General features: G+C 51.5%; 1 protein-coding gene across 1 annotated transcript; it reads right to left on the reverse strand.

Moving 5' to 3' along the window:
• Positions 1–11,431: 11,431 nt before the first annotated feature.
• On the reverse strand, positions 11,432–23,469 carry IP6K3 (inositol hexakisphosphate kinase 3). The gene is made up of 5 exons (XM_030871045.3): positions 23,176–23,469; positions 16,956–17,166; positions 15,691–15,866; positions 14,504–14,679; positions 11,432–11,851 (listed from the first exon to the last, which is right to left on the reverse strand). Exons 1-5 carry the CDS (start codon positions 23,360–23,362, stop codon positions 11,432–11,434), a joined length of 1,170 nt encoding a protein of 389 aa, XP_030726905.1. The 5' UTR covers positions 23,363–23,469.
• Between the last annotated feature and the right edge of the window lie 1,158 nt (positions 23,470–24,627).

Genomic DNA, 24,627 nt, shown 5'->3' on the forward strand with positions numbered 1-24,627 from the left:
GCTTGCGCACTAAGCATCGCCGGCTTCCCGAAGAGGTGGGGTGGGAGGGAGGAGTGAGCATGCGCTACTTGGCCGGCGCCTTGCCGCTTTCCGGGAGGGGCCGCTGCTCCCCTGTCTCTGCAGGGCCGGCTGATTCAGTCTTCGTCCTCCTGGAACCAGCCCGGTTCCCAGGGGCAAGTCAGTCGTGGAGTACACCAGGGATAGCTTGCTTCTCTTTTTCAGTGACTGCACAAGCTCCAGACTAAAAAACCCTCCTCTGAGACCTCTGCTAATTGCCTAAGCGACTATATTTGCATGTAAATACAAGTGGTTATTCGATGAAGATGTGTTTGAACTTAATCACGTAGCATGCACACGTGGTTCGCAGCCCCCCTCCCCTTTCTCACAGTCCCTGTACCTGTCGCTACCATTTGGTGATCTGCCACAATTCCTTCTTTAGTGCTACTCAGCTCTGTCCCTCTTTCCCCAGCTTCTATCAGTATCCTTTTGAGCGCCTCCTCCCCAAGCCAGCTACTTTTCCCTGCTTGAGCAACGTCATCTGGGTTGATTCAGCCTGGAAAAACTTGTCTTACCAAGCCTTCTCTTCTACATCTCCAGCTGCATATCATGTGGGATGCTCTGATTTTTCTTTTCAAAAGATATCCCCACCTTCCAGATTTTCCTTAAGAAAGTCTCAGCCCCCTTTTGCATCTTTACTGCCTGAATTTAGCCAGGACCATCCTGTGCACACACTTGGCTTCCTGCAAACCTCTTCCTTCTCACCTTGCCTAATTCATAAGTCCAGGAGACTCCTGCCCTGAGTCAGGAAGTGAATACATAACCAAAACACAAAGTTAAAAGTGACAAGGGCTTTCATTGAAGTGTTAGGAAATACTAGGAGTTTGGAGAAAGAACTAGTACTTCTAGATGTTCAGGAGATAAGGAGGTGGAAGATCAGGGATTGCTTCCGAAGGAGATAGCATTTGGGCTGGGCCTTGAGGATGGTTAGAATTTGGATAAGTGGGAATGGAGGGACATTCCTTCCATAGCAAGAGCCAGGCCTGGGGCAGAATGGGAGAGCGGAAGAGGGAGGAGGAAAAATCAGTGGGTGGTTTTAACAGAGAACAGCTCTGAACTGTCTGAAGTCCTTAAGGGTAAAGACCTATGAATCAGAACCTTTGGGGACCCAGGGTGTGTGATGCCCACTTGAGGTGAGTTCAGGGGGAGTGGAAAACAAGGCGCTCAAGGGCGCCCCCAACGCATTCCCAGCCCAACAGTACCTACCTGCTTCACTCTCACCACAGCTGTATTTGTAATGGGGAAGAACAAATCTGAGTCCATGTTGGATCTGTTTCTTTTACTTTAACCTTTGTATCTATTGCTTTTGCTACAAGAGTGTTGCCTATAGCCTGAGATATACAGGATAGCCCATTCTCAAGGCTCTGAGCTTTAAAGGTATAACACTTTCCATTCATACAGAGATAAAAAGTTGCAGAACAGAGAATACCATTTGTCTTGTTGGAGGTTTACGGGAGCATTACTACTGGACCTATGTGGACTGCTGCAAGAACAAAGGATTTCGGCACCAAGAAGTTTGCAGCAACCAACCACACCCATTTTAGTATAAAAGAAGCCTGAATTCTAACTCTGGGAAGGTGGTTCTTTGGGACACTACTTCATGATCTTCTCAGTCTGCGGGCTTTCTGCATAAAGTCACTGTTCCATGCCCCAACAACTTGTCTCTCGATTTATTGGCCTGTTGTGCAGTGAGCTTGGACTGGGTAACATATTTATAACCACATAGTTTTGATGGCTGTCCCGAGGCCCAAAGAGGAGGGTTATATCTATTTACTATCAGTATCAAGCTCCAGGCACCTAGGGCTGTGCTGGGTGCCCCAAGGCCTTGTCGGTCTGCCTGAGGCCCCATCACAGCTGTGGCTTTGAAGAGCACCTGGCTGGCCAACAGGTGTCTTGGGAGGCAGGGACAGAGGTCCCTCTGTCTTCAGCAAGAGAAAGAGTAACATGGCTTTCACCTAACTTGAGGCACAAGCGGAAGCACAAGGAGAGGTTGAGAAGAACAAGTGGAGCAGGGGAAACCCGAACCAGTGCCTCTGTCTAAGGCTCTCCTTTCCGCAGCACAGCATCTTCCGGATCAGCCTGTGGTCGCCCTGGTTCAGTGCCCACCTCTCTTCCCCCCACTGCAGGCTTGTCTGACTTGATGGTTCAGTAGTGAGGCTGTGGAGGCTGATAGACGTGGGTTGGAATGTGGACTCGCTCATTCATCCAGAACTATCTATACAATTTGTGGGGGCCCAATGAAAAATGAAAATGTGAAGCTCCTTATTAAAAATTATGAAAAAGTTCAAGACAGTAACAACAGAGCATTAACCCGGGGGCGAGGGGCGGGGGGTTGCCTTCAGATCACAAACGCACGAAGCCAGCCCTGAGCTCCTTCCACGTGGTGGACAAAACAGGTGAGGGCCCTGATCCCACGGGTTTTACATTTAAGTGGGAGGAAACAGACGACAACCAAGCAAACATACCATAACAATAACAATAATCATCGTAATGCTTTATACGTATTCAGTCCTTCAGTAAATGAACAAGATAATTTCATATGTGATAAGTGCCAGGGAGGGGTCAAGTCAGGGTGCTACATCCACAGTGATGGGGTGGGGGTGGGGCCCGGGTGGCCTGGAGGCGCTTGTGTTTGAGAGAGACCTGAGTCACACGAGGGGCAAAAGCGACTTCCAGGTAGAGCGGCAGCAAAGGCAAAGGCGTTTGGAGCAGCCAAACTTGGGTGGGCTATTTAATCACTCTGAGCCTCAGCTCGTCATCTTAAAATGGGAATTACAATGATAAATTGACACGTACTGAGTGTTTGCTGTGTGCCTGGCACTGTTCTAAAGGCCTTCCTATTGACTCATTTGGTCCTCACAATGGATCTCAGAGAAAAGTACCACTTTTATCCCCATTTTACAGAGTTGGAAACTGAGGCACAGAAAGGACAAGGACTTGCCGAGGTCACCGGGTGGGTAAGTGGCAGAGCCTGGACCTGGACCCCAGCTGACTGACTCCAGAGCCCGTGCACTTACCCCTCCATCAGATGCCTCTTCAGGCCTCCGTGCAGCATTATCGTTGTGAACTGCACTCATGGTGTGTTTCTGTATTTTCCCAGGGGGCACTGGGGGCATCTCTGGCCTTGTTTTACCTTGTCACCCCCGCCCCCCCATGCCTGTGGGTGATTGGAGCCTGAGTCTGGGCTCACTGGCTTGTCAGTCACCGGGTGCCATTCTGGGCACATTAATAGGCGTCGCCTGGAATGTGGCTTGGCAGTGCCAGCCCCTCCGGAAGTCGATGACCATGTTAACACCCACCTGCTGACTGTCGCTCATTCCACACTGAATGCAGCCTCCCCTGGCTCCTTGAAAAACTCCAGCGGGGCTGTACCTCCCGATCCATTTAGGATGGGTATCTGGGCTTTATGGAGCCCTACTAGCTCTTTATAGAAACCAGGCACCATCAGGGGGAGGAGAGTGGAGGGAGGGAGCGCTGCTTCAGTTTTTCAAATTATAATGATCCCAGTCATTGAAACACCGAATCGCACATTTAAATCGCTTGAAAGTAAAAATATCATTTTGTAATGCTGCTGTTAATAATGTAAACATTAAAACCGAATTAAATATTTAGCTGTATTGTGGGGCACGATTGCCTGATTTTTCTTCTTTCAGCTTCTTCAACTGGAGGAAATGATTGGCTGCAGTACCCAGATGTGTTACCATTAAAAGTGGGTCCGGGGGCTTCCCTGGTGGTGCAGTGGTTGGGAGTCCGCCTGCCGATGCAGGGGACGCGGGTTCGTGCCCCGGTCCGGGAGGATCCCGCGTGCCGCGGAGCGGCTGGGCTCTGCGCGTCCGGAGCCTGTGCTCCGCGGCGGGAGAGGCCACAGCAGTGAGAGGCCCACATACCGCAAAAATTAAAAAAAAAAAACAAAAGTGGGTCCGGACTTGCACTGGAGGACCTAGTCATTTAATGCCCCTGGAAGGGTCATGCTGGCAGCAGACTGCTGCCTTTTTCTGGAGGTGAGCTTTTTTTCAAGATACGTATGTGTTGGAGGTGTGCTGGGAGACGCTGGGGTCTTAAATTTCAGCCTAATACATCCAGACCCCTCAGCTCTGTTGAGATATCTTGTCATCTGCCCCAGGGACCTGCCTCCCCACCTTCACTCTGCTCTCTACTCAATGCCACTTCAGAGAGGCTTTCCCTGGTCCCCATTCAAAGTAGCAGCCCTCTCAGTTTTGGTCCCCTTTTCCCTCCAAGCACTAGTCACTATCTGACAACAGGCCCTGGCAACCAGTCATCTCTCACCAAAGGAATCTGAAGAGAAAGGACGTTAGAATAAACCGAGGTCTCCCAGCCTACTTGTGCCCACCCTCTCTCATTTTTTTTTTTTCACATCTTTATTGGAGTATAATTGCTTTACAATGGTGTGTTAGTTTCTGCTTTATAACAAAGTGAATCAGTTATACATATACATATATCCCCCCATCTCCTCCCTCTTGGGTCTCCCTCCCACCCTCCCTATCCCACCCCTCTAGGTGGTCACAAAGCACTGAGCTGATCTCCCTGTGCTATGCAGCTGCTTCCCACTAGCTATCTATTTTACGTTTGGTAGTGTATATATGTCCATGCCACTCTCTCACTTTGTCACAGCTTACCCTTCCCCCTCCCCATATCCTCAAGTCCATTCTCTAGTAGGTCTGTGTCTTTATTCCCATCTTACCCCTAGGTTCTTCATGACCTTTTTTTTTTCTTAGATTCCATATATGTAAGGCCAGAAACTATCAAACTCTTAGAGGAAAACATAGGCAGAACACTCTATGACATAAATCACAGCAAGATCCTTTTTGACCCACCTCCTAGAGAAATGGAAATAAAAACAAAAATAAACAAATTGGACCTAATGAAACTTCAAAGCTTTTGCACAGCAAAGGAAACCATAAACAAGACCAAAAGACAACCCTCAGAATGGGAGAAAATATTTGCAAATGAAGCAACTGACAAAGGATTAATCTCCAAAATTTACAAGCAGCTCATGCAGCTCAATATCAAAAAAAACAAACAACCCAATCTAAAAATGGGCAGAAGACCTAAACAGACATTTCTCCAAAGAAGATATACAGACTGCCAGCAAACACATGAAAGAATGCTCAACATCATTGATCATTGATCATTAGAGAAATGCAAATCAAAACTACAATGAGATATCATGTCACACTGGTCAGAATGGCCATCATCAAAAAATCTAGAAACAATAAATGCTGGAGAGGGTGTGGAGAAAAGGGAACACTCTTGCACTGCTGGTGGGAATGTGAATTGATACAGCCACTATGGAGAACAGTATGGAGGTTCCTTAAAAAACTACAAATAGAACTACCATACGACCCAGCAATCCCACTACTGGGCATATACCCTGAGAAAACCATAATTCAAAAAGAGTCATGTAGGGCTTCCCTGGTGGTGCAGTGGTTGAGAGTCCGCCTGCCGATGCAGGGGACACGAGTTCGTGCCCCGGTCCGGGAAGATCCCACATGCCGTGCAGCCTCTGGGCCCGTGAGCCATGGCCGCTGAGCCTGCGCGTCCCGAGCCTGTGCTCCGCAACGGGAGAGGCCACAGCAGTGAGAGGCTCGCGTACCGCAAAAAAAAAAAAAAAAAAAAAAGAGTCATGTACCAAAATGTTCATTGCAGCTCTATTTACAATAGCTAGGAGATGGAAGCAACCTAAGTGTCCATCATCGGATGAATGGATAAAGAAGATGTGGCACATATATACAATGGAATATTACTCAGCCATAAAAAGAAACGAAATTGAGCTACTTGTAATGAGGTGGATGGACCTAGAGTCTGTCATACAGAGTGAAGTAAGTCAGAAAGAGAAAAACAAATACCGTATGCTAACACATATATATATGGAATCTAGCTATCTATTTTACATTTGGTAGTATATATAAGTCTATGCCACTCTTTCACTTCGTCCCAGCTTACCCTTCCCCCTCCCCGTGTCCTCAAGTCCATTCTCTACGTCTGCATCTTTTTTTAAAAAATTAATTAATTAGTTAATTAAATTATGGCTGTGTTGGTTCTTCGTTGCTGCTCACAGGCTTTCTCTAGTTGCAGTGAGCGGGGGCTACTCTTCGTTGTGGTGCAAGGGCTTCTCATTGCAGTGGCTTCTCTTGTTGCGGAGCACCAGCTCTAGGCACGCAGGCTTCAGTAGTTGTGGCTCATGGGCTTCAGTAGTTGTGGCTCACGGGCTCTAGAGCACAGGCTCAGTAGTTGTAGCACACGGGCTTAGTTGCTCTGCGGCATGTGGGATCTTCCTGGACCAGGGCTCGAACCTGTGTCCCCCGCATTGGCAGGCGGATTCTTAACCACTGTGCCACTAGGGAAGTCCCTATGTCTGCATCTTTATTCCTGTCCCGCCACTAGGTTCTTCAGAACCACTTTTTTTTTTTTAGATTCCATATATATGTGTTAGCATACGGTATTTGTTTTTCTCTTTCTGACTTACTTCACTCTGTATGACAGACTCTAGGTCCATCCACCTCACTACAAAAAACTCAATTTCGTTTCTTTTTATGGCTGAGTAATATTCCACTGTATATATGTGCCACATCCTCTTTATCCATTCGTCTGTCGATGGACACTTAGGTTGCTTCCATGTCCTGGCTATTGTAAACAGAGCTGCAATGAACATTCCCACCCCCTCTTTAGAGGTCTGAGGGAGAAAGGTGAAGGGCAAATCGGGGTTGGGTAGATTTCTGGAGTTTGTTCTAGGATGAGCTCTCAAACTTCCTGTCCCATCTCAGGGCAGCTTAGTGACAGAAGGGAGGGGTTCTGAGCAAGGCCTAATGGAAAGGAGCCAACCTGGGTGCAAGTCAGCCTGTCTGTCCGGCGCCTGACTTGGTGTCATCCCAGAGCTGCTTTCCTCCCTCCCTCCCTCCCCTCTGATTCTTGGCACCCACACTTTCACTTTTGTTCTTTCCCTCATCTTCTGTTTTATGTTTTGGCCACAGAGGATGTAGATTTAAATCAAAAGTCCGAAGTTTAGATCATTCTGAAGAGATGCTGAGAGTGGTCTTGCCTTGCCATGTGTTTTATTAGACTGCTTCCTGCCCTTTCCAGCATGGTCGAAAAGGCTCTGTGCAGCTGGGAAGAGTGATGGGGCTGCCAGGGTGCTGCCCAGAGGCCCAGGCCTTCCTGATGACATTGCATTATGGAAAAGCTGTAATAACACTCTGCTTTTGAGCTTCCTCTTCAATCACACAGGGGACTCCAGAGGGACAGAGTTGGGGCTGGCTGACTGTCTCCCAGGCTGCCCCTGTCCCTGCACCCCAGCCGGTGTGTGTGGGGGGGTCAGGAGCAGCTGCTTCTCCCCATCACTTGTCTTGAGGACCGAGTCAGAAGTCCCGTGGGACAGATGAGGAAACTGAGGTTGGGGAGAAGCTAAGCCAATCTGCCAGCACTCTGGGCACACTCATTGTGTGAGGACACAGCCTGGGGGAGGGTCTGGGTCAGAACCCCCAGTTCTGGCGCTAACAGTCCCCTGCTAACCCCACACGCCCCCCACTTGCTCTTTATGTCTCTGTTTCTCTCCCCATAAGTCAGGTATCAATTTGACGTGAGGTTTATGGAGAAAGGTTACAGTAGAGACACGCTAGGTTCTCATCAAACCCATTTCCTCATCCTGTGCACACAATTAAAGTAATCTCAGCCCCCCGACTCCATGTGGGTAGGGCCACAGGATGGGATGTGAGGTCTGCCTTCTCCATGCTGTCTAAATTTCAGGACTGTGGTTGAAGATGGTGGTGTCACAGGATGGAAGGATCCTGGATCCCTGGATGGCTGTGTGGAGCAGAGACTCTCTGCCAACCCAAATGGATCGAAATGTGAAGCCATTGATATTTGGAGATTGTCTGCAAATAGTTATCCTCCTCTGACTACTACCTGTGTGTTTCTCAGTTCAAAAAAGAAGAGAGCTCCCCAGTCTGGAGAAGAAAGGCTCTTGCAGTGTTCCAGGTGAGAGCTAGCAGTAGAGGTGGAAGGTTCAGAGGCCTTTCTTTCTTTTTTTTTTTTTTTGTGGTACGCGGGCCTCTCACTGGCCATGGCTCATGAGTCCAGCCCCTCCACGGCATGTGGGATCCTCCCGGACGGGAGCACTAACCCATGTCCCCTGCATCGGCAGGCAGACTCCCAACCACTGCGCCACCAGGGAAGCCCCCAGAGGCCCTTTCTAACTCTCACATTCTGGGGTTTCTCCATTTCCATCTTAATCTCCCTCGGTGCCCCGTACATCATCCTTCTGTGGTCAACACAGGCCACTCGCTGTGCCCTGAGCAGAATGCTTGATTCCCCGTTCCTGTAGTTGTTGATCCTTTTCCTGGAACACCCGCCCTTCTTGATCACCTTTCAGACCTGCCTCCCTTTCAAGGCTCAGCTTCACCTCTGTGATCACCCCATGTGGCAGGGAGTCCTCAGTGCCTCTGCTCTCCTGTGTAGCACTCTGCACTGCTAAGCAAACGGCCCCCATCCCCTGTTGAAGCACCCGTGATATTTTCACATGAGGGTCTTTACTCTCTTGTTAAGTCATAAGGTTCTTAAGGATGACATCACAATCCTCACACTTCCTGGTTTCCTATAAGGCCCTGCGTCAGGCACCAGGCACTCGGAAAATATCTGTTGGGTGGATGAATGGAAGGAAGGAAGGACAGATGAATGAAATCGCGAACAAATGAATGAGATACTTGGCCAGATTTCCAAGGGTCTCCACCATCTGGGCTCACTCCATCTTTTTGCTCACTTCTACTCCCAGCCACAAAACCCCCACCCTGACTGGGCTGGTCTGTCGCCAGACTCACGAGCCTGCTGGATTTTTCCCTCCTTCCACTCCCCACCCCTCACCAACGCCCCAGCCCCTTCCCACTCCTGTCACCTTTCATGGCCCAGATGAAGTCTCACCTCCTCCAAGTTTCCGTGATGACTCAGCTCTCCGCAAACCTGTTCAACTTTATTACAGGATTGATCATCTGTACCATGCGGATTAATCCGCTGTATCCTTGGGTATGTACTGTGTGGTTTGTGGTCAGTTCATTTGTGTTTTTCTTGCCTCCTCAACTAGAATCTGAGCTCCCAAGAGCTGGGTCATCCATAGCGCTTAGCAAAGAGATCAGCAGGGAACAGCTGAGCAGGACAGGGCTGTGCTCACCGATTGCTGGATACCTGGGGCTCCCTCACCCTTTGGCCATTTTTCAGTAAACTCAGACTGGGAAGCAAACACATACACACCCATCACTTTCTCTTCTCTCTGAATCTTTCTGTTCTTCTCCCTCTACACAGATTTGCAATACTTGGGTGGACTCATTCAGCCAAGTTGCTGAATCTGCAAAGCCTCACACAAGCTTCCAGACCACAGTTGCCCCTGAGTCCAGGAGTCCAGGAAGAACAGTCTAAAACGGTAGCCAACTTTGTCCCTTGCAGCAAACTGCACTATTGTTGGTGATATCTTCAGGAGGAGGAGAGAATCATTTAGGCTGAACCTCAGAAGATTTGCAGAGGAGGAAAAAGGCTGCCCATGAAGGGCACCGTGGGGTAAAGGGGTAGCGGGTCATCACATGGGCAGGAAGATGGAGCCAGCCACGGAGAGCAGTTGCCGCATGGCTAGCCCCATGGGTGGCCGGTCCGAAAAGACTTAGATTCCAGCTGACATTCCCCTCAGCCTCAGGCAGCTCCCACAGCACAAAAGGCAGAGAATGGGGACAGAAATCAGAAGCTCAGCCAGGGAGCTTTGGACTCGGCTGATGTGGTACCAGGTTCTCAAGCAAGGAAATGACCCAGAAAAAGCAGTATGTCGGGCTCCCTTTCATCATGAGCAAATCTTTTGTTTTCGGCTGACTTCCTTTTGCCACTCAGCGTGCTTTGACTCAATTCTCCACCGTGGACGTAGGGCATGCAAATCACTCACATCTTTACCTCGGCCAAACATGAGTAGGCGAGTTACCTTGCTTGGAAATCCATATAATGTAAACTAAAATTAAACAAAAGTTTTTATTGTGCAGGCACTCTTTCCTTCTATTGGTGTGGTTTTTTTTTTTTTTTTTTTGGTGCGGATTTTTGAAAGTTGATGATAATTAGCTATGAGAATACAAAAATGGTTTCATTTTGCACTGTATAAGGTTCACGTGAAAGGACCACTGATTTCTCAGGTATGGTGCCCGCCTTGTGATACACGCAGATATTTTATTAGCCACCATTTCTCACCCAGATTCCCTGAAGGATTACAAGGAAATCGGTGAAGTGTTCTTGCTGTGTATACTTTAATCACCCATAAATTGGAATTACCATACAGTATGATGATCAGAATCAACAAACAGAAAGGGTAATAATGCACACCAAATAATCACTGGTGACCTCAGCAATTTTATTAACACATTTATTTCCCTAATTGGGTAATGTATCTCAGGCTTGACTCAAGGGCATTATAATAGGTTTCCACGCTGCAGAAGAAGGAATTAATTAGAACTGTTTGCTCTCAGTTCCGTATTTACACTTGTCCACCCGTCTCATAAACATTGCCTGATTTCCTGGGTCCTCCAGGCTCCTCTCTTCTGACTCCCCCACCCCACCCCCTAAATAAATAAATAGAACTGGAGAGTAGAAGTTCACATCTTCCTTATGTGCAGTTCACCCCCACCGGAAGCTGCATTTCATGGTCAGAATCTGACAAAATCATCACTTCCCATAGGACCCGCCTCTCCACGGGCCAAAATGGGGAAGCAGGGGTCTTGGTTTGCCAGCACTGTGTCTGGGATTGTCCTTGTCCATTCAGAACCTGGGGACAAAGCTGGTGAGATAGGCAGATCCGTCCCAGTTCACCCTGCCCCACCAACAGTGCCTCTGAGGAAGGTAAGAGACATTCGTTAGCTCTGTCTGCCCTGGGAGCCAGCAGCCCATGTGAGCAGAAAAACGATAACTAGGGAACTCATTCTTCCAGGCTTCCTCAAGTAAGGTTTTTTTTTTTTCTTTTTTTTTTGCCTTACAGCTTGTGAGACTGCAGCATGACAAAAAGAAAGCATCTTTAAATGCAAATACTCCAGAATCTCACTGCAATGCTGGCCTGTAACTCCTCTGCACCCCACCCTTTACTCCAGAAAGGCACCATTTCATCCTGCTGTGCAGCCTACGACGACTGGCATGAGTGCGAGATGCCAGGGTACGTGAATCGCCTCCAGAGCTGGTTTCCTTAGCAGCTGTTAGTATAGCCTGCCATGTATAGAGATGGCTTTTGAATGTAGGTATAATTATTACAGACACATCTCAGGGGTGTGTAGACTACCCTAGCTACCAACAGGCCCCTTTGGAGAGCTATCCTCCAGAAAAATCTGGATGGACCCAACAAGTCTCATTCTCCTTCTTGAATATCCTGCAAGATCTGGATGAGGTTTTCCAGGCCAAAGATATAGCCTGGATCTGGTCCATCGTAGGTGGTGTGTTCATTCCAGGAGCCTTTGTATGTTGTGTGAGCAAAGTCGATCATCCGGATGTCAACTTTGACGACATTGCTGCCGTGGGGCGTCTGCAGAGTCTCCTGCCCATCATAGATGATGAGGAGAGAGCTGGAGTAGAACCGGTATGAACTCTGGCTCCTAATGACTGAGAGGAGGGCCCGGAGCTGGCGCTGGATGGGCTCTAGCAGCTCCATCCGGAGCCGGGTCCCGTCGTGTAGGAACTGATAAAGCGCTTGCCTGAAGCCCTCCACTGAGAGTTTTCTTCCGTAGTACTTGTCTTTGAAGAGAAAGTGCTTCTTATCGGTTTGATAAACCTTACATTAAAAAGAAGATAGAAAATGTGAAGAATTGCAAACTTAAAAAAAAAAATCACATCTGCTACAGTGGCAGCATCACAAACTACCTAATATATAAACAGATTTCTAGAGATGCAGGGCAAGAATGGCTGCAATGACAGGCAAGATGATCTTTCATCAAGCACCAGTGTAACTTTTACATTTTAAAATGCTTTCTGTGCAAGCCTTTAATAGGAATCCAAGGTCTAAAGATCCTTCATCCTATGAAGGTGACCCTCCGCCCACCAGGAAAAGGTTTGGATCTCCTTTCTTGTGAATTTCCAATGTCAACCTCCAAACCATGATTTAAACGCTGGCTTCTGGCCCTCTTTAAATATTAGCAAACCCAAGCGAGAAAGCTTTAGTGGGAATCTGAAATCACAGCCAATGGCCTTGGAAAGCCAAGCAGATTAAAATTTCCCCCAACAAAGTTTATGAAGTCCTTTCTCTGCAGATTCTAAGAAAACCGTAATGGCTCTGGGGGTAGAGTGGGGTGAATTGTTTGGAGATGAAAAGACAGGCTAGATCAGGTGTGGATGGAGTTTTCAGGCAGCCAGTGAGGTTGAGGGGAGCCTGGATGGAGCAGGGAAGGTTCGCAGCAGCTCTGCGGGGTTGGTGGCTCCTCTCTTTAGCGTCAGCCCTTCTCCCCTCCCCTGTCACGTCTTGGCCACCGGAAGGGAGCAGATGGAGGAGAGATGCTGAGGGGGGAGACAGTGGCAGCCGCTCCCATTTCATTCAGATGACAGAGGCGGGCAGAGGCTGAACGGAGGTCAGTGGCTGGCATGGCCAGAGGGTGAGTTGGCACACCTCTGCCTGGCACACCTGGGAAGGGCTGCCCGTACCTGACCAAGACAGTTTCTCAGGTCTTCCCTGCCTTCAGATTACATGATATGTTTACAGAGAACAGGAATTGAAAAAAAAAAAAAAATCAAAACGATACCATCGACTTGGTGTTGCCTTTGGAGGGCTGGAGATCAGCTGTTACAATTAGCCTTCCTAAGCACAAGACAGGCATCTCTTTGTAAATAAATCAGATCAATTTCAGAAGGTTTGCGGTCCAGAGAGAGATTCCATGTACTCCACAAATTGTCACGCTCCACTCTCTTGAGGACTGTATTCCAAGCCTCCTAGGGACATCTGTGCCACACAGTTATAGACTCAACTTCCAGCTTCAAGGGGTGGCAGTTTCAATTAAGGAAAGCTATAACGATTACCATCAAATCCGTGTCTGGTTTTGCTTTAGTAGATAGACTCTAAGAGTGAGCCACTGGAGGAAGTTTATTTCCTCCTGTCCTCCTGCAGCCTTGGCTATAAGCCACATCAGAACAGCAAAAATGAAGTGTGGAGTCGGGGCAATAAAAAATTAACCATTCCTTTGCTGGGCTTTGCAGGTTACGACCTTCCCACTTTGTTAAGGAGAAGAGGTAGCAAGAAGCAGCAGAAAAAGCAGAGAAAGAACAGGAAATGGCCAATAAGGATTCAAAGAGCAGATTGCCTGCCGGCATCTGAGAAGGAGAGGGTTCAGCTTCATGGTTCAAGAGAACGAGGAACCAACGGAGCACGCAGAGAAGCTTTTTCTCAGTTCTCTCCCAGACCTGCCCGCACACTGTCATCAAAGGTCTGCTCTCAACGTGGGCAGGACCAACGTGGTCACATGGAAAGTTCCAACTGCCAGAGATCCTGAGATGAGTTTAAAAATGGTGGTTTTTAAAATTTTATTGACGTACAGTTGATTTACAATGTTGTGTTAATTTCTTCTGTACAGCAAAGGGATTCAGTTATAGACATTCTTTTCCATTATTGTTTATCACAGGATATTGAATATAGTTCCCTGTGCTATACAGTAGGACCTTGTTGTTTATCCATCCTATGTATAATAGTTTGCATCTGCTCATCCCAAACTCCCAATATATCCCTCCCCCCACACTTGGCAACCACAGTGTGTTCTCTATGTGAGTCTGTTTCTGTTTCATAGAAGTTCATTTGTGTCATCTTTTAGATTCCACATATAAGTGATATCATATGGTGTTTGTCTTTCGCTATCTGACTTACTTCACTTAGTATGATAATCTCTAGGTCCATCCGTGTTGTTGCAAATGGCATTATAATGGCTGAGTAGTATTCCACTGTACATATATATACCACATCTTCTTTATCCACTCATCTGTCGATGGACATTTAGGTTCTTTCCATGTCTTGGCTATTGTGAAAAGTGCTGCTACGCACATAGGGGGTGCATGTATCTTTTTGAATTACAGTTTTGTCCAGATATATGCCCAGGAGTGGGATTGCTGGATCATATAGCAATTCTAATTTTTTTTTTCATATGGCAATTCTATTTTCAGTTTTTTGAGGAACCTCCACACTGTTTTCCATAGTGGCTGCACCAATTTACATTCCCCCAAAATGGTGGGGTTTTGATATCACTATCCTGAAAGGCGCTCTTTAAAAAACCCAGTGTGTCCTAGACCAGGATACACGTTTTCTTGGTGAAAGAGGTGCTTGGCCGCCGTCTCTGTTGCTCCCACAAAATGAAGCGTCCTGCGGGGGGCAGCAGCATCTGGATGGGAGACATCCTTGCCCCTAGCGGACATGCCAGGATGCCCAGCCCCGCAGATGTCCCCCACCTACCTGCATGCCGCAGATACGCACGCCCAGGCAGGCCGAGGTGCTCCGTGCACACTTCCTCATGTGGCGGGTCTTCTTCTCCTCCGACGCATCGTCCCCGTGCTGCCGGGTCCCCATCTTCAGGTCTAAGATGCAGGGATGCTTGTACTGTGACACGACATTTTCCAGCAGCAGGAACCCTGGTCATGCTACTTTAAGGAAGGCTTCTGAGGACATAAAGGCCACTGCCCCACAGGAGGCGGTTAGCAGGCCTCTGAAGCTGGCTGGAGGTTCCCTCCTCTGAGCCCCATCCCTTCACTCCCATTTCTTTCATTACAGACCAGCCTGTCAGTCGCTGTGAAGAATTCAGGGTATTAACTTTGCAGGCTGCTTTCATAAGTCCATTTATTCAGGGGGAGTTGATGAGGATGTGAGCTTTTTTTCCTTCTCCTTTTTGCTCTGAGGTTGTAATTTAAATTCAGGAGTGAAATTCCTGGCAGGCCATGCCCAATTTACATGTTATGGCAGAAAATCATAAGGCTAAAACCTCGAGTCACTGAATGGGCCAATACCTTTTGGGGAGAAGTGGGTTGATATTAGCTTCAGAGATGAGTTGCAGGAATATTAATTTCAGCGGAGTAGTTATCCTGCAAAAGCTTCTTAGGGATGAGGGCTGCAGATGTGTCTTAGTAAATACAGAGAAACCAGCCACCGGTGTGCGGGAAGGAGCCCAGAGGTGACAAAAGGGGGGCATTTCAAGCCTGAATTTGCTCACTGAGTTTGTGGGAGGTGTAAAAGGGAGGATGGGTGCAGGGACCCACCCTCCCTTTGAACCCGCGCCCCTACCCCCACCCAGCGTGGCAGTCATCTTTCCTATCTGGCCACAGAGACCCCAGCCCTGTCCATCCCCACTGCCCAGGTGGCAGAGACACAGCCAGTGGCCCAAACAGGGTTACTCTGTTCAGCTTTTCCCGCAGTCCTCCTTCCCCAGCCTCTGGCTTTTCTTTTGGAGAGATCTGCTTTCTCCCAGGTCCCAGGTGGGAGGGCTTGTGCCTCCCACTCTCTCTCACATCAGGCTGTCTCTCCCTACCCGCACCTCCCTTGGCCCTGCCCCGAAAAGTCTGTCTATCACTCCCTTCACCGCCCCGCGCCCCTGACAGCACCGTGCGCAGTGGTGGCTGGGCGGGCGGGCGGGTCACGGGCAAGGATACGGTGCCTCTTGTTCTCAGGGTACTCAGCGCACAGGCGGCTCAGGTGGGCCTGGTGGCAGTGCAGGCCCCACGGGTTAAAGCTTCTCCTCTCTGTCTGGTTCCCGTTCACATCCTCCACCAGGGAGGGGACTTGGGCCTTGAGGTGGAGCTCGGACATCAGGAGTGCTGTGGCTGGGCTGCGGGCGAGGGGAGCACACGACAGTCAGGGCCCCTGTGACTGGCTGGGCTCTCCTGGCTGAACCCTGATGTGGACTCTCCCTGGCTACTCTCAGGATGCCTGCAGGACCTTAGAGTGCCCTGCCGGCCCTGCTCAGGCCCCGGGGCACCAGATCAGGCCATGCTGCAGGCCTCGCAGGGGTCTCTAAAGTCCGGAATAACTCACTGGAGCATGTCACCTCCTCAGGGGGCTGAGGCGGTTTAAATTCACTTGTAAATGACCTGGGTCATTACCTCCCTTTGGAGGCAACACAGTACAGAGGTGGCGACCCTGCCTGGAATCAGAAGGCTGGAGGTTAGGCTGTTACTGTGGCTTCAGATGCCATGGGGGGAAGAATCATAGGTCCTTGGTCCACCCTCTCCTGCCCTCTGCATCTCGGCTTCCCCGTCTGTAACATGGAGATAATATGCACCGCTTCCTGACGCCAATCCAGGAGGCTTAATTAGATCCTTGGGGAAGGGAGGTACTTTAATTGTATTAGCTCCCTTTTGTTTCCCATAAGCGTTTAAAAAATCCCCAGGGATCCTTTTCATCTGAGAAAGGTCAGCTAATCTGAGAACTCTCCAGGGACCTTGGGCATCCTGAGCCCCACGGAGCACTGCAGTTGACCTCTCTCCTCTCCAGTCTTGACCGCTACAGAAGATGATTTTAGGGAGGCATTAGCCACACTTTTCCTTTATGTCAACACTTCTGGGGTTTCTGCTCTGCACATTTTCCCCCTCCAGAGACACCTCATGGTCTCAGTGAAACAGGTATTTAATGAAACAAATATACACTGAGTGTCTGCTCTGTATAGGACTCGGCGTGTGCATCCACTTCCGAGATGAAATGCATTGAAATCCTCCCTCTAGAAGGGGCACCAAAGAAAATGCATTCCTTTTTTTTTTGGTCACGTGGCTTATTCTAGACAGAGCCTTCATCTGAATTTCTCCTTTGCTCGGCTCTGGCCCTAAGGGGGAGCCATCGGCCTGGGCACAGGTGGGAGCAGTGCTGCTGCCTGCTAGGGACGTGCTGCCCGGGTTCTGTCATCCTGCCAAGTGGCCCTCACCTCTCCTTGAGTGAGTGTGCCAGCTGGGTGTGCTGCCACTGGGGGAGGGGGAGGGCACCGCCGCTGCTGGTGGTCTGCTGGAGGGTCTGCCATATGGCCACGGCCGCCGACTCCGTGGAGACCTGGAAGGGCCCCCGGATCTCCTTCAGTGGGTTGGCAACCAGGCTGAGATGGCCTCGGCTGTCTTTCCGGAGGTGCACGGTGATGGTGCCTGCAGAAGGGGAGGGATGGAGAAACCAGATGACATTTACGGAGTGGATGCAGTGTGATGTCCTTCTGAGCTATAGTTTAATGGCAGTGGTCAGCTGCCCCCCTTCCCCAGCTCGTCTCTCAAGGAAGAGCTACGGGGACTGGCCTCAACCCGATCCTGTTCCAGAATGAGCCCAGAGCTGCGGAGCCTGCGGAAATGGCCTCGTGTGGATGCTGGTACAGCTTCTGCTTCGTCACCTCTCCCTGCCCCTCCATGCTTGAAACAAAGCAGCTGCGTACATTTTGTCCTCACACCTCCACTCCTCTGTGCGCGAGCACACCACCCAGGCACCCCGCAGCACCCCACCGGGGCCCAACCTGGGGGCATCCGAGCTGGTCCTCTGCAAAGAGGGCCCCCGCCTCTGAGTGGCAGTGAGGGAAGCCGGGGGCTCCTCTCATTCCTGCCCCTTGTCCTCTGCCTCCTTCGACACCCTGGCTCTCCCCTCTGTTAACCTGTATCTGAGCAGCTTCTTCCAGGAAGCCTTCCTCTAACAGCCTCCTGGTGCTCGGGTTGCCCCTTCTTTCATCCTCCCCCCATCCCTGGCTTTCACACTGACGTTCGCCATTGCCTTCGGTTAGACGCACAGCACGTGAAGATTATGGACAGAATGTGGTTCTTTGATAGAAAACAGAAGGCGTGTGAGATTTCTCCAATGGATTACAACAACCATTTCTCCAATGGTTACAACACCTAACCACCGGTGTTTGTAATCCAGGCATGACATCCTACTCCAGTCGCTGGCTGTGATAGCGAAGGATGTGAGGACACCCAGTGAACCCATGCGCTAGCCGAGCTTCTCCTTTAGGACATTGACCAGGTCAGGTCATTGGCTCTGGCCTGTACGTTAATGGCTCTCTGGTGTTCTTTGGACTTCTCGCTCTGGTGGCAGGGTCCAGCCCTCCCTCTCTGGGTGCCCAGCCTCGCCAGAGTTCTGGTGAAGGTGGAAGATACTCATGGTCGTGGCCCGGGAGACGGCGACACGAATGTTTTTGAGAGAACCGGCTCTCTACAGAGTCCTTTGCTCCCTGTTCTTCCTGCAGCTGATGCCATGAGGACCCTCTCTTTGCTCCTTCTTCTATCAACCCATTCTCCATCCATCTTGTGCCTGGGGGCTGACTCTGGCATGCAGCAATGGCTCTTTTTTTTTTTCGGTACGCGGGCCTCTCACTGTTGTGGCCTCTCCCGCTGCGGAGCACAGGCTCCGGACGCGCAGGCTCAGCGGCCATGGCTCACAGGCCCAGCCGCTCCGCGGCATGTGGGATCTTCCCGGACCAGGGCACGAACCCGTGTCCCCTGCATTGGCAGGCGGACTCTCACCCACTGCGCCACCAGGGAAGCCTGCACCAATGGCTCTTTTGCCTGACAGTTGGGCCAATGAGGGACACTGGCTGGAGATGGGGGGAGGGGAGGAGAAAGGTTGGGGCTTTATCCCACTTGTTCCCTCCCTGCTGCGGCGTGGCTCTGCCGTGGCTGTGTTTCTCTGCAGCCTCCCTCTTGCTCAACTCCACCACGCCCTCACCTTGGCCCTTCAGGCCTGGGGTTGGTTACAGTCTTCCAGTCGTGCCGCTCCCTGGTTGCCTCACCATCCCCAGTTGTTTCCCCCTTTTCTTTTTGGCAGCCCTGCATGGCATGTGGGATCTTAGTTCCCCAACCAGAGACCGAACCCATGCCCCCTGCAGTGGAAGCATGGAGTCCTAATTCCTGGACTGCCAGGGAAGTCTCCCCAGTTGTTCCCTTAATCCTGTGTGCAATTCTGTGAATAGTCCCTTGACAAATTCTCTTTATTTAACTCCCTTGGCATGTACTGCTCATTTTCCGCTGGGACCCTGACAGAGGGGAGGGTTGTCTGTGGTCACATCCTCCCAGGTGTTGCTTTCCTCCCCCGGCCACTTGGTCACCTTCTCAGCGTTTAAGTGATCATTTCTGCTGAACCAGCAGCCAAGGCAGCTGATTTCCCCTCGTGCGGCCCTGCCCGGCCCTCCTGGGCTGCTCAGAGCAGACACTCATTTTCAGGGCTGCTCTATAATTCAGTGAGGCATGCTCCAGGCCCGTCTGTGCCTAGCTCAGTGGTCTCCCTGGGCCAGGCCTGTCATCTCAGGTTCCCAGTGCCCTAATTCTGCAGCCTGAGCGTGACCTTTGGTTCCCTCCAGTTCCTTAAAAAACTCTGCTCTTCCTTAGCTCATCCCAGGCCCCAGCGTCCCGTGAAGTAATCATGACAGAGCATTCTGTAGTTTACCTGGACAGTAGCCTGCATCCCTAGACCGAGCCCACGAGGGCTGTCCTGCTCATGAGAGCAGGGGGCTGATGGCAGGTCAGGGACACAAGTACGGTGGTAATAACCACTGCCTGGTCTTTTACACCTACTGTGTGTCAGCATTATGTGCATTTTGTTGGTCAGTAAGCCTGCAAGGCACTTGACTGTGGTCACTGAGGCTCAGAGAGATTGATAACTCACCCGAGGTCACACAGCTGGTAAGGGATGGAGGCCACGCCAGCCGTGAATGTGGGAGACGCAACAGGCTGTCGCACTGGGCCTGGGACTTAATCGGGAGAGTCCTGTGTCATCACGCTATGTTTACCCGTGTGTGGACGAGGCACACTCCTGCTGCGTCCCCAGTCACATTTGTTCTGGTCATTCTGTTCCACAGGAGCGAACGGAGAGGCTACGATGCCACCACCTCGTGAGAGTGCCGAGGGCCGGAAGCGCCAAGAAGCCCAAGGATACGGTGTTACATTTCCAGCCTAGACTTCTTGGCGGGAGGGTCACTGTGCTTGTTCCAGGGAGGAGGACTGGCCTGGGAACCACTCCCAGGCCCCAGAGCCTACCCTCCAGGTGTGAGAAGAGGGGGAGCTGGCTGGCCTCTGTGCTTGCCTTGGGTGTCCATGGGGACTTGGCAGCCCACGGGCTCCCAACACTCTGCTGCCCCTGCCTGGCCAGGAGAGTGGGGGACCCCGGCCCTGTCTGCCTGCTCACCAGTGCCCCCAAGCACCTCCACTGTGACCATGTCAGCTGGGCAGACAGGAGTGCTCGCTGCCTTGGCTGACGTGCCCAGAGCATCTCAGCAATTTCGATTTGGCCGAGCAGCTTCCATGAATATTCCGTCATGTACTTATTTTTAAGCTCATGAGAACATTTATTTGCCGCCGTCTGTAATATGAATCTGGCTCATCCACTACCAACTTGACCTAGGAGTATGTCCTCACTCACCCAAAGCCGATGGGCAGACTGGGAGGCAGACGGACACAGCCTCAAGACGCTGTCATGCCCAAGGAGCCCAGCAAAAGGTCCAAGATGAGCTCCTGGCACAGGGAAGCTGCCCTTGGGAACGACGTGCCTGCCCAGCAGTCCACTGCCGTCACCGTGCAGGGAGTGAGAAGGAAGAGGGTGGGCTCTGGGGCATGCGGCGGCCACATCAGGAACAGCCTCTCTTTCTGGGTTGTTCCCACCAGCAAGAAAAGGGAGACCCCTGTGGCAGCCTTGTGGGTGTTCGGGTTCCCCTGACCTGAGGTCACTAGCTGAGTGACCCTGGGCAAGTCACATCCCCTCCCGCGTTGGGCTGGGTGACCCCAGAGCACTGGCATCTGAGGAGTTGTCTCTTCAGTGATAGTCGCTGGTGGAGCCGGCCTGGGGGGCTGAGAGCCCACACTTGGGAGCCATACTTGAATTCTGGCTCTGCCTCACTAGCTGTGTGGCCTGAGGCAAGTTGGGTAACCTCTCTGTGCCTCAGTTTGCTAACCTGTGAAATGGGGATGATAGAAACACCTTCCTCAGAGGACTGTTGTCAGGATTAAACGAGTCAGTCATGGAAACTGCTTCCAGTGTGTCTGGCACTGAGTGAACACTAAGGTTTGGCCGATATTACTTTTCTTTTCTGGTGAAACAAGATGTCCGCACAGCCTGAGGTTCTTCGGGGGACCCTTTCCCATCCCAAACCTGACTTCAGCTCCCTGGCCCTGGCGTCTGAGGGCTTGAGGCTCCCAGTTCTGGGCCTTTCTCATGTCTCCTCAGACGTGCGCTTCCTTGGGTGGCGCCTGGATGCCGGCCGTGCTCGGGCAGGCGAGGGAGTCAGCGTTTCTGCATCATCGAAACCTCCTGTTTGGGTGTCACGCCAGCCCATGGGCTCTGCCTCACCCTCACCCTCAGCCAGGCTGCGTGGTCTCACCTGCGAGACGTCCTGTGGTTCCCTGACCCGGCCCCTCCCGACTTGTTTGCAAACATCATCTCCTGAATGAAGCCCCAGGCAAAGACTGATGCGTGAAGTGATGCCTCAGATTAATGTATCAAGTTAGCAGGGCCCCAAGGCGGTGGTACCAGGATGGGCCCAACCTGAGAGGGAAGCAGGGCAGAGGAGGGGTCTGGAGAGTCGACAGTGCCCAAGACTCCCCAGAGTGGTACGGTCCTAACCCCCCCGCGCCCCCCCGCCCCCCGCCAAATGGAGGATGGCTTGTGCAGACAGGGAACGGGGAGGGCACCGGGATGTGGTCCTGGAAACCCACCGGCCTCTTTCACTTCCCCGCGCTGCCTGGGGCTGCCCTGGCAGCCTGTCTCAGCTCCAGAGCTGTGTCAAACCAGCGTGAAATGCTGCGGGCAGGAGGCCACCCCACCCGAGATCCTGCCGCCCCTTTGCTGGCTTGAGTTCAGTTGTGAAGGGCCAGATGTTAGCTCCAGTGGGTGCTCAGACAAGATGGGCAGTGATCCACAGCTGATGGGCAACACCGGCCTGCGGCCCCAGAGGGCCCCCGGGGAGGCCTGCAAAGGCTGTACACCAGCCATCTGCCCCTGTCTCTCATTTGTCTTATCTCAGACTCTCAGAGGTGCTGGCAGCCCATGACTGAAGCAATGCCCAGGGTTCAAGGCCTTGGGCCCCTCTCAGTGGGTCTGTATCTGGAGCAGGCTGAATACGGATTCCTAGGCCCTGACCCTAGGGATTCTGATTCAGAGGTCTTGAATGGGGCCTGGGAGCCTGCATTTAAACACACACACACACACACACACACTGGGAGCCTGCATTTAAACACACACATACACACACACACACACACACACACACACACACACACCAGCAATTCTGGTAAAGTTGGCTGATCCCACTTTGAGAAACACCGATGAAGACAGGCCCTATCCTTCCCAGTTATCCACATCACTGAAATGCAGGTAAGTTTTTAACTGACATATTAGAGGTCTAAAATCCTCTAAAGGAGGTCTTTTCTCTGAGTATGTATCCCTTTGTGGGCCCGCGGCTGGCAGAGTCCTGCCCTGAGCCCTGTGAACCGCTTTTACCGAAGGCTGGATGTGAACAAAACAGCCTGCCCTGCGGATGCTGGCGGCCCACAGAGTGCCCCTGTCCGGAGGTCAGCACACAGCAGCCCTCCCCCCCACCCCAGCCTTCTCTCCCCGGAACCTACTCTGTGCTCAGATCCGGAACACACACTGCTCCGTGCACCGTTTCCCCAGCTACACTGCGGAAATGCCCCGGCTTTGCCCTTGGATGAGGGTGGGAATTCTGGTTTCCCAAACACACTGTGAACCAGCCCCTCCATAACCTGTCTCAGACCCGAGGCTCCTGCCATGCACCTGGGTCACCTGAGGGAGGTGAAGGAGGTCTCCACCTGTCCTGTGTTTACCAGCCACAGTCACAGGACCCAGCCATGGCACTCCCAAAGCACAGACCGGGATGCCCCATCAGGGCGGGGTGGAGTTAGGCAATCACTTTATCCCATTCTCAATTCCTCGAAGCCTGATGGCTTGAGCTAATTTGTAGGACGCCAAATGGCATAACACTCCAGGCCTGGAGGCTCAAAGAGTTTAGAGAAACTGGGGCTGTGAAGGCCAGCTGGGCTGTGGAGAGGGGCAGGTCTCCATGGCAACACTTCAACACACTGTGCTGGAGGAGGTGGCACGTGTGTGCGCCCGCCCCGTGCTGGCCCCATGCGGGGATACTGAGCACAGGGGACTTCCCAGACACTCACCTTTGTACTGCGGAGTGAAGCGCTTCATGGCCAGTGGCAGGGACTCGTAGAACCTCTGCTCCTGGGAGATGAGGGGCTTACACACCGTGTACTCATCATACTTCAGTACGCTCAGGTGACCTCCGACCTGGTGCAGGAAGGGCTCCAGTGGCACGCCAGGGGTGTCCATGCTGTCCTGCACCACCATGCTTCAGCGTGGGAAGGGGACAACTCGCAAATCCACAAGAGGAGGGAGGGCCTGAGGTCGAGGTAGCAGCTCCCGGACAGAAGGCGGGGCTGTCAGCAGTCCTCAACTTTCTCCTTCTTGGCCTTTGTCGCTGTCATAGCACAGGTGTCTTCCTGGCTGAGGGCTCTTGGTGGGGTTCCCTGGAAAGCAGAGGAGGAGGGGAAAAGATGTGAGGGAGGTGGTGTGCTGGTGGGGGCAGCACTTGAAGTCGCCAGCCACGACCCCCAGGTAGTTAAACAAGACTGTAAATAGGCATCGATTTCTTCTGGAATAATCTGTTACAAGCAACTGGTAACAGTTACCGCCTCTGGGGAGCAGGGCTGAGATGGAGACTTTTCACTAAATACCATTTTATGCCTTTTGAATTTTAATATTAAAACGTTCAAAAAACAATACCTAAAACTGTAAGCTTTCAGAGTGCAGTGAGTGTGTCTGAACTTCTCATGTCCCGTTGCCTGCCTTTCTTTGGGAACTTTGATCCCAACCCAACGAGAAGAGAGCAGAGTCCCTGCTGGTGGGGACTTACCATCCTGCAGGGGCTGGAGGGGTATAGGAATGCTTCATTTTGATATTGCATATACATCTGCTGTGCACCATCATGACTCCACAACATTATTGCTGTGTGACCTGGGGAAGTTACTAAACCTCTCTGGGCCTCAGTTTCCCCAACCGTAGAACAGGATAATTATGATACCCATCTCGTGGACTTAGGGTTCAGAACTAAGATATAAGCCCATGGCTTCCCTGGTGGCGCAGTGGTTGAGAGTCCGCCTGCCGATGCAGGGGACACGAGTTCGTGCCCCAGGCCAGGAAGATCCCACATGCCGCGGAGCGGCTGGAGCCGTGAGCCATGGCCGCTGAGCCTGCGCATCCGGAGCCTGTGCTCCGCAGCAGGAGAGGCCACAACAGTGAGAGGCCCGCATACCGCAAAAAAAAAAAAAAAAAAGGGAAATAAGATATAAGCCCATGAAAAGGTTAGCCCAGTGCCCAGAGCTAAGTGCTCAATAAATGTGATTTACCATGATTATTTCTAGCATTATTGCCATGGTGGTCATATTTTCCTATCGGCCCTGGGAGGGCCAGCTTTATCACTGCCTGCTTGCAAATGAGGAAAGCAAGGCCTTCAATGGCTTGCTGGGGCCCACCTCAGGCCAGGAGCACAGGCAGAAGTTAAGCGGGGGCTCCTCGTCTGGTCCCCCACTACGTGTGCATCCTTCACCCTCCCT

This window comes from Globicephala melas, chromosome 11 (assembly GCF_963455315.2).
Source record: "Globicephala melas chromosome 11, mGloMel1.2, whole genome shotgun sequence".
NCBI classification, from domain to species: domain Eukaryota; kingdom Metazoa; phylum Chordata; class Mammalia; order Artiodactyla; family Delphinidae; genus Globicephala; species Globicephala melas.

Coding starts and splice junctions, on each gene's coding strand:
- IP6K3 (XM_030871045.3), bottom strand. CDS start 23,362: ATGGTGGTGCAGGACAGCATGGACACCCCTGGCGTGCCACTGGAGCCC. Junction 15,867..16,955: donor GCACACTCACTCAAGGAGAG/GTGAGGGCCACT, acceptor CCTCGCCCGCAG/CCCAGCCACAGCACTCCTGA. Junction 11,852..14,503: donor TGCGTATCTGCGGCATGCAG/GTAGGTGGGGGA, acceptor TTTTAATGTAAG/GTTTATCAAACCGATAAGAA.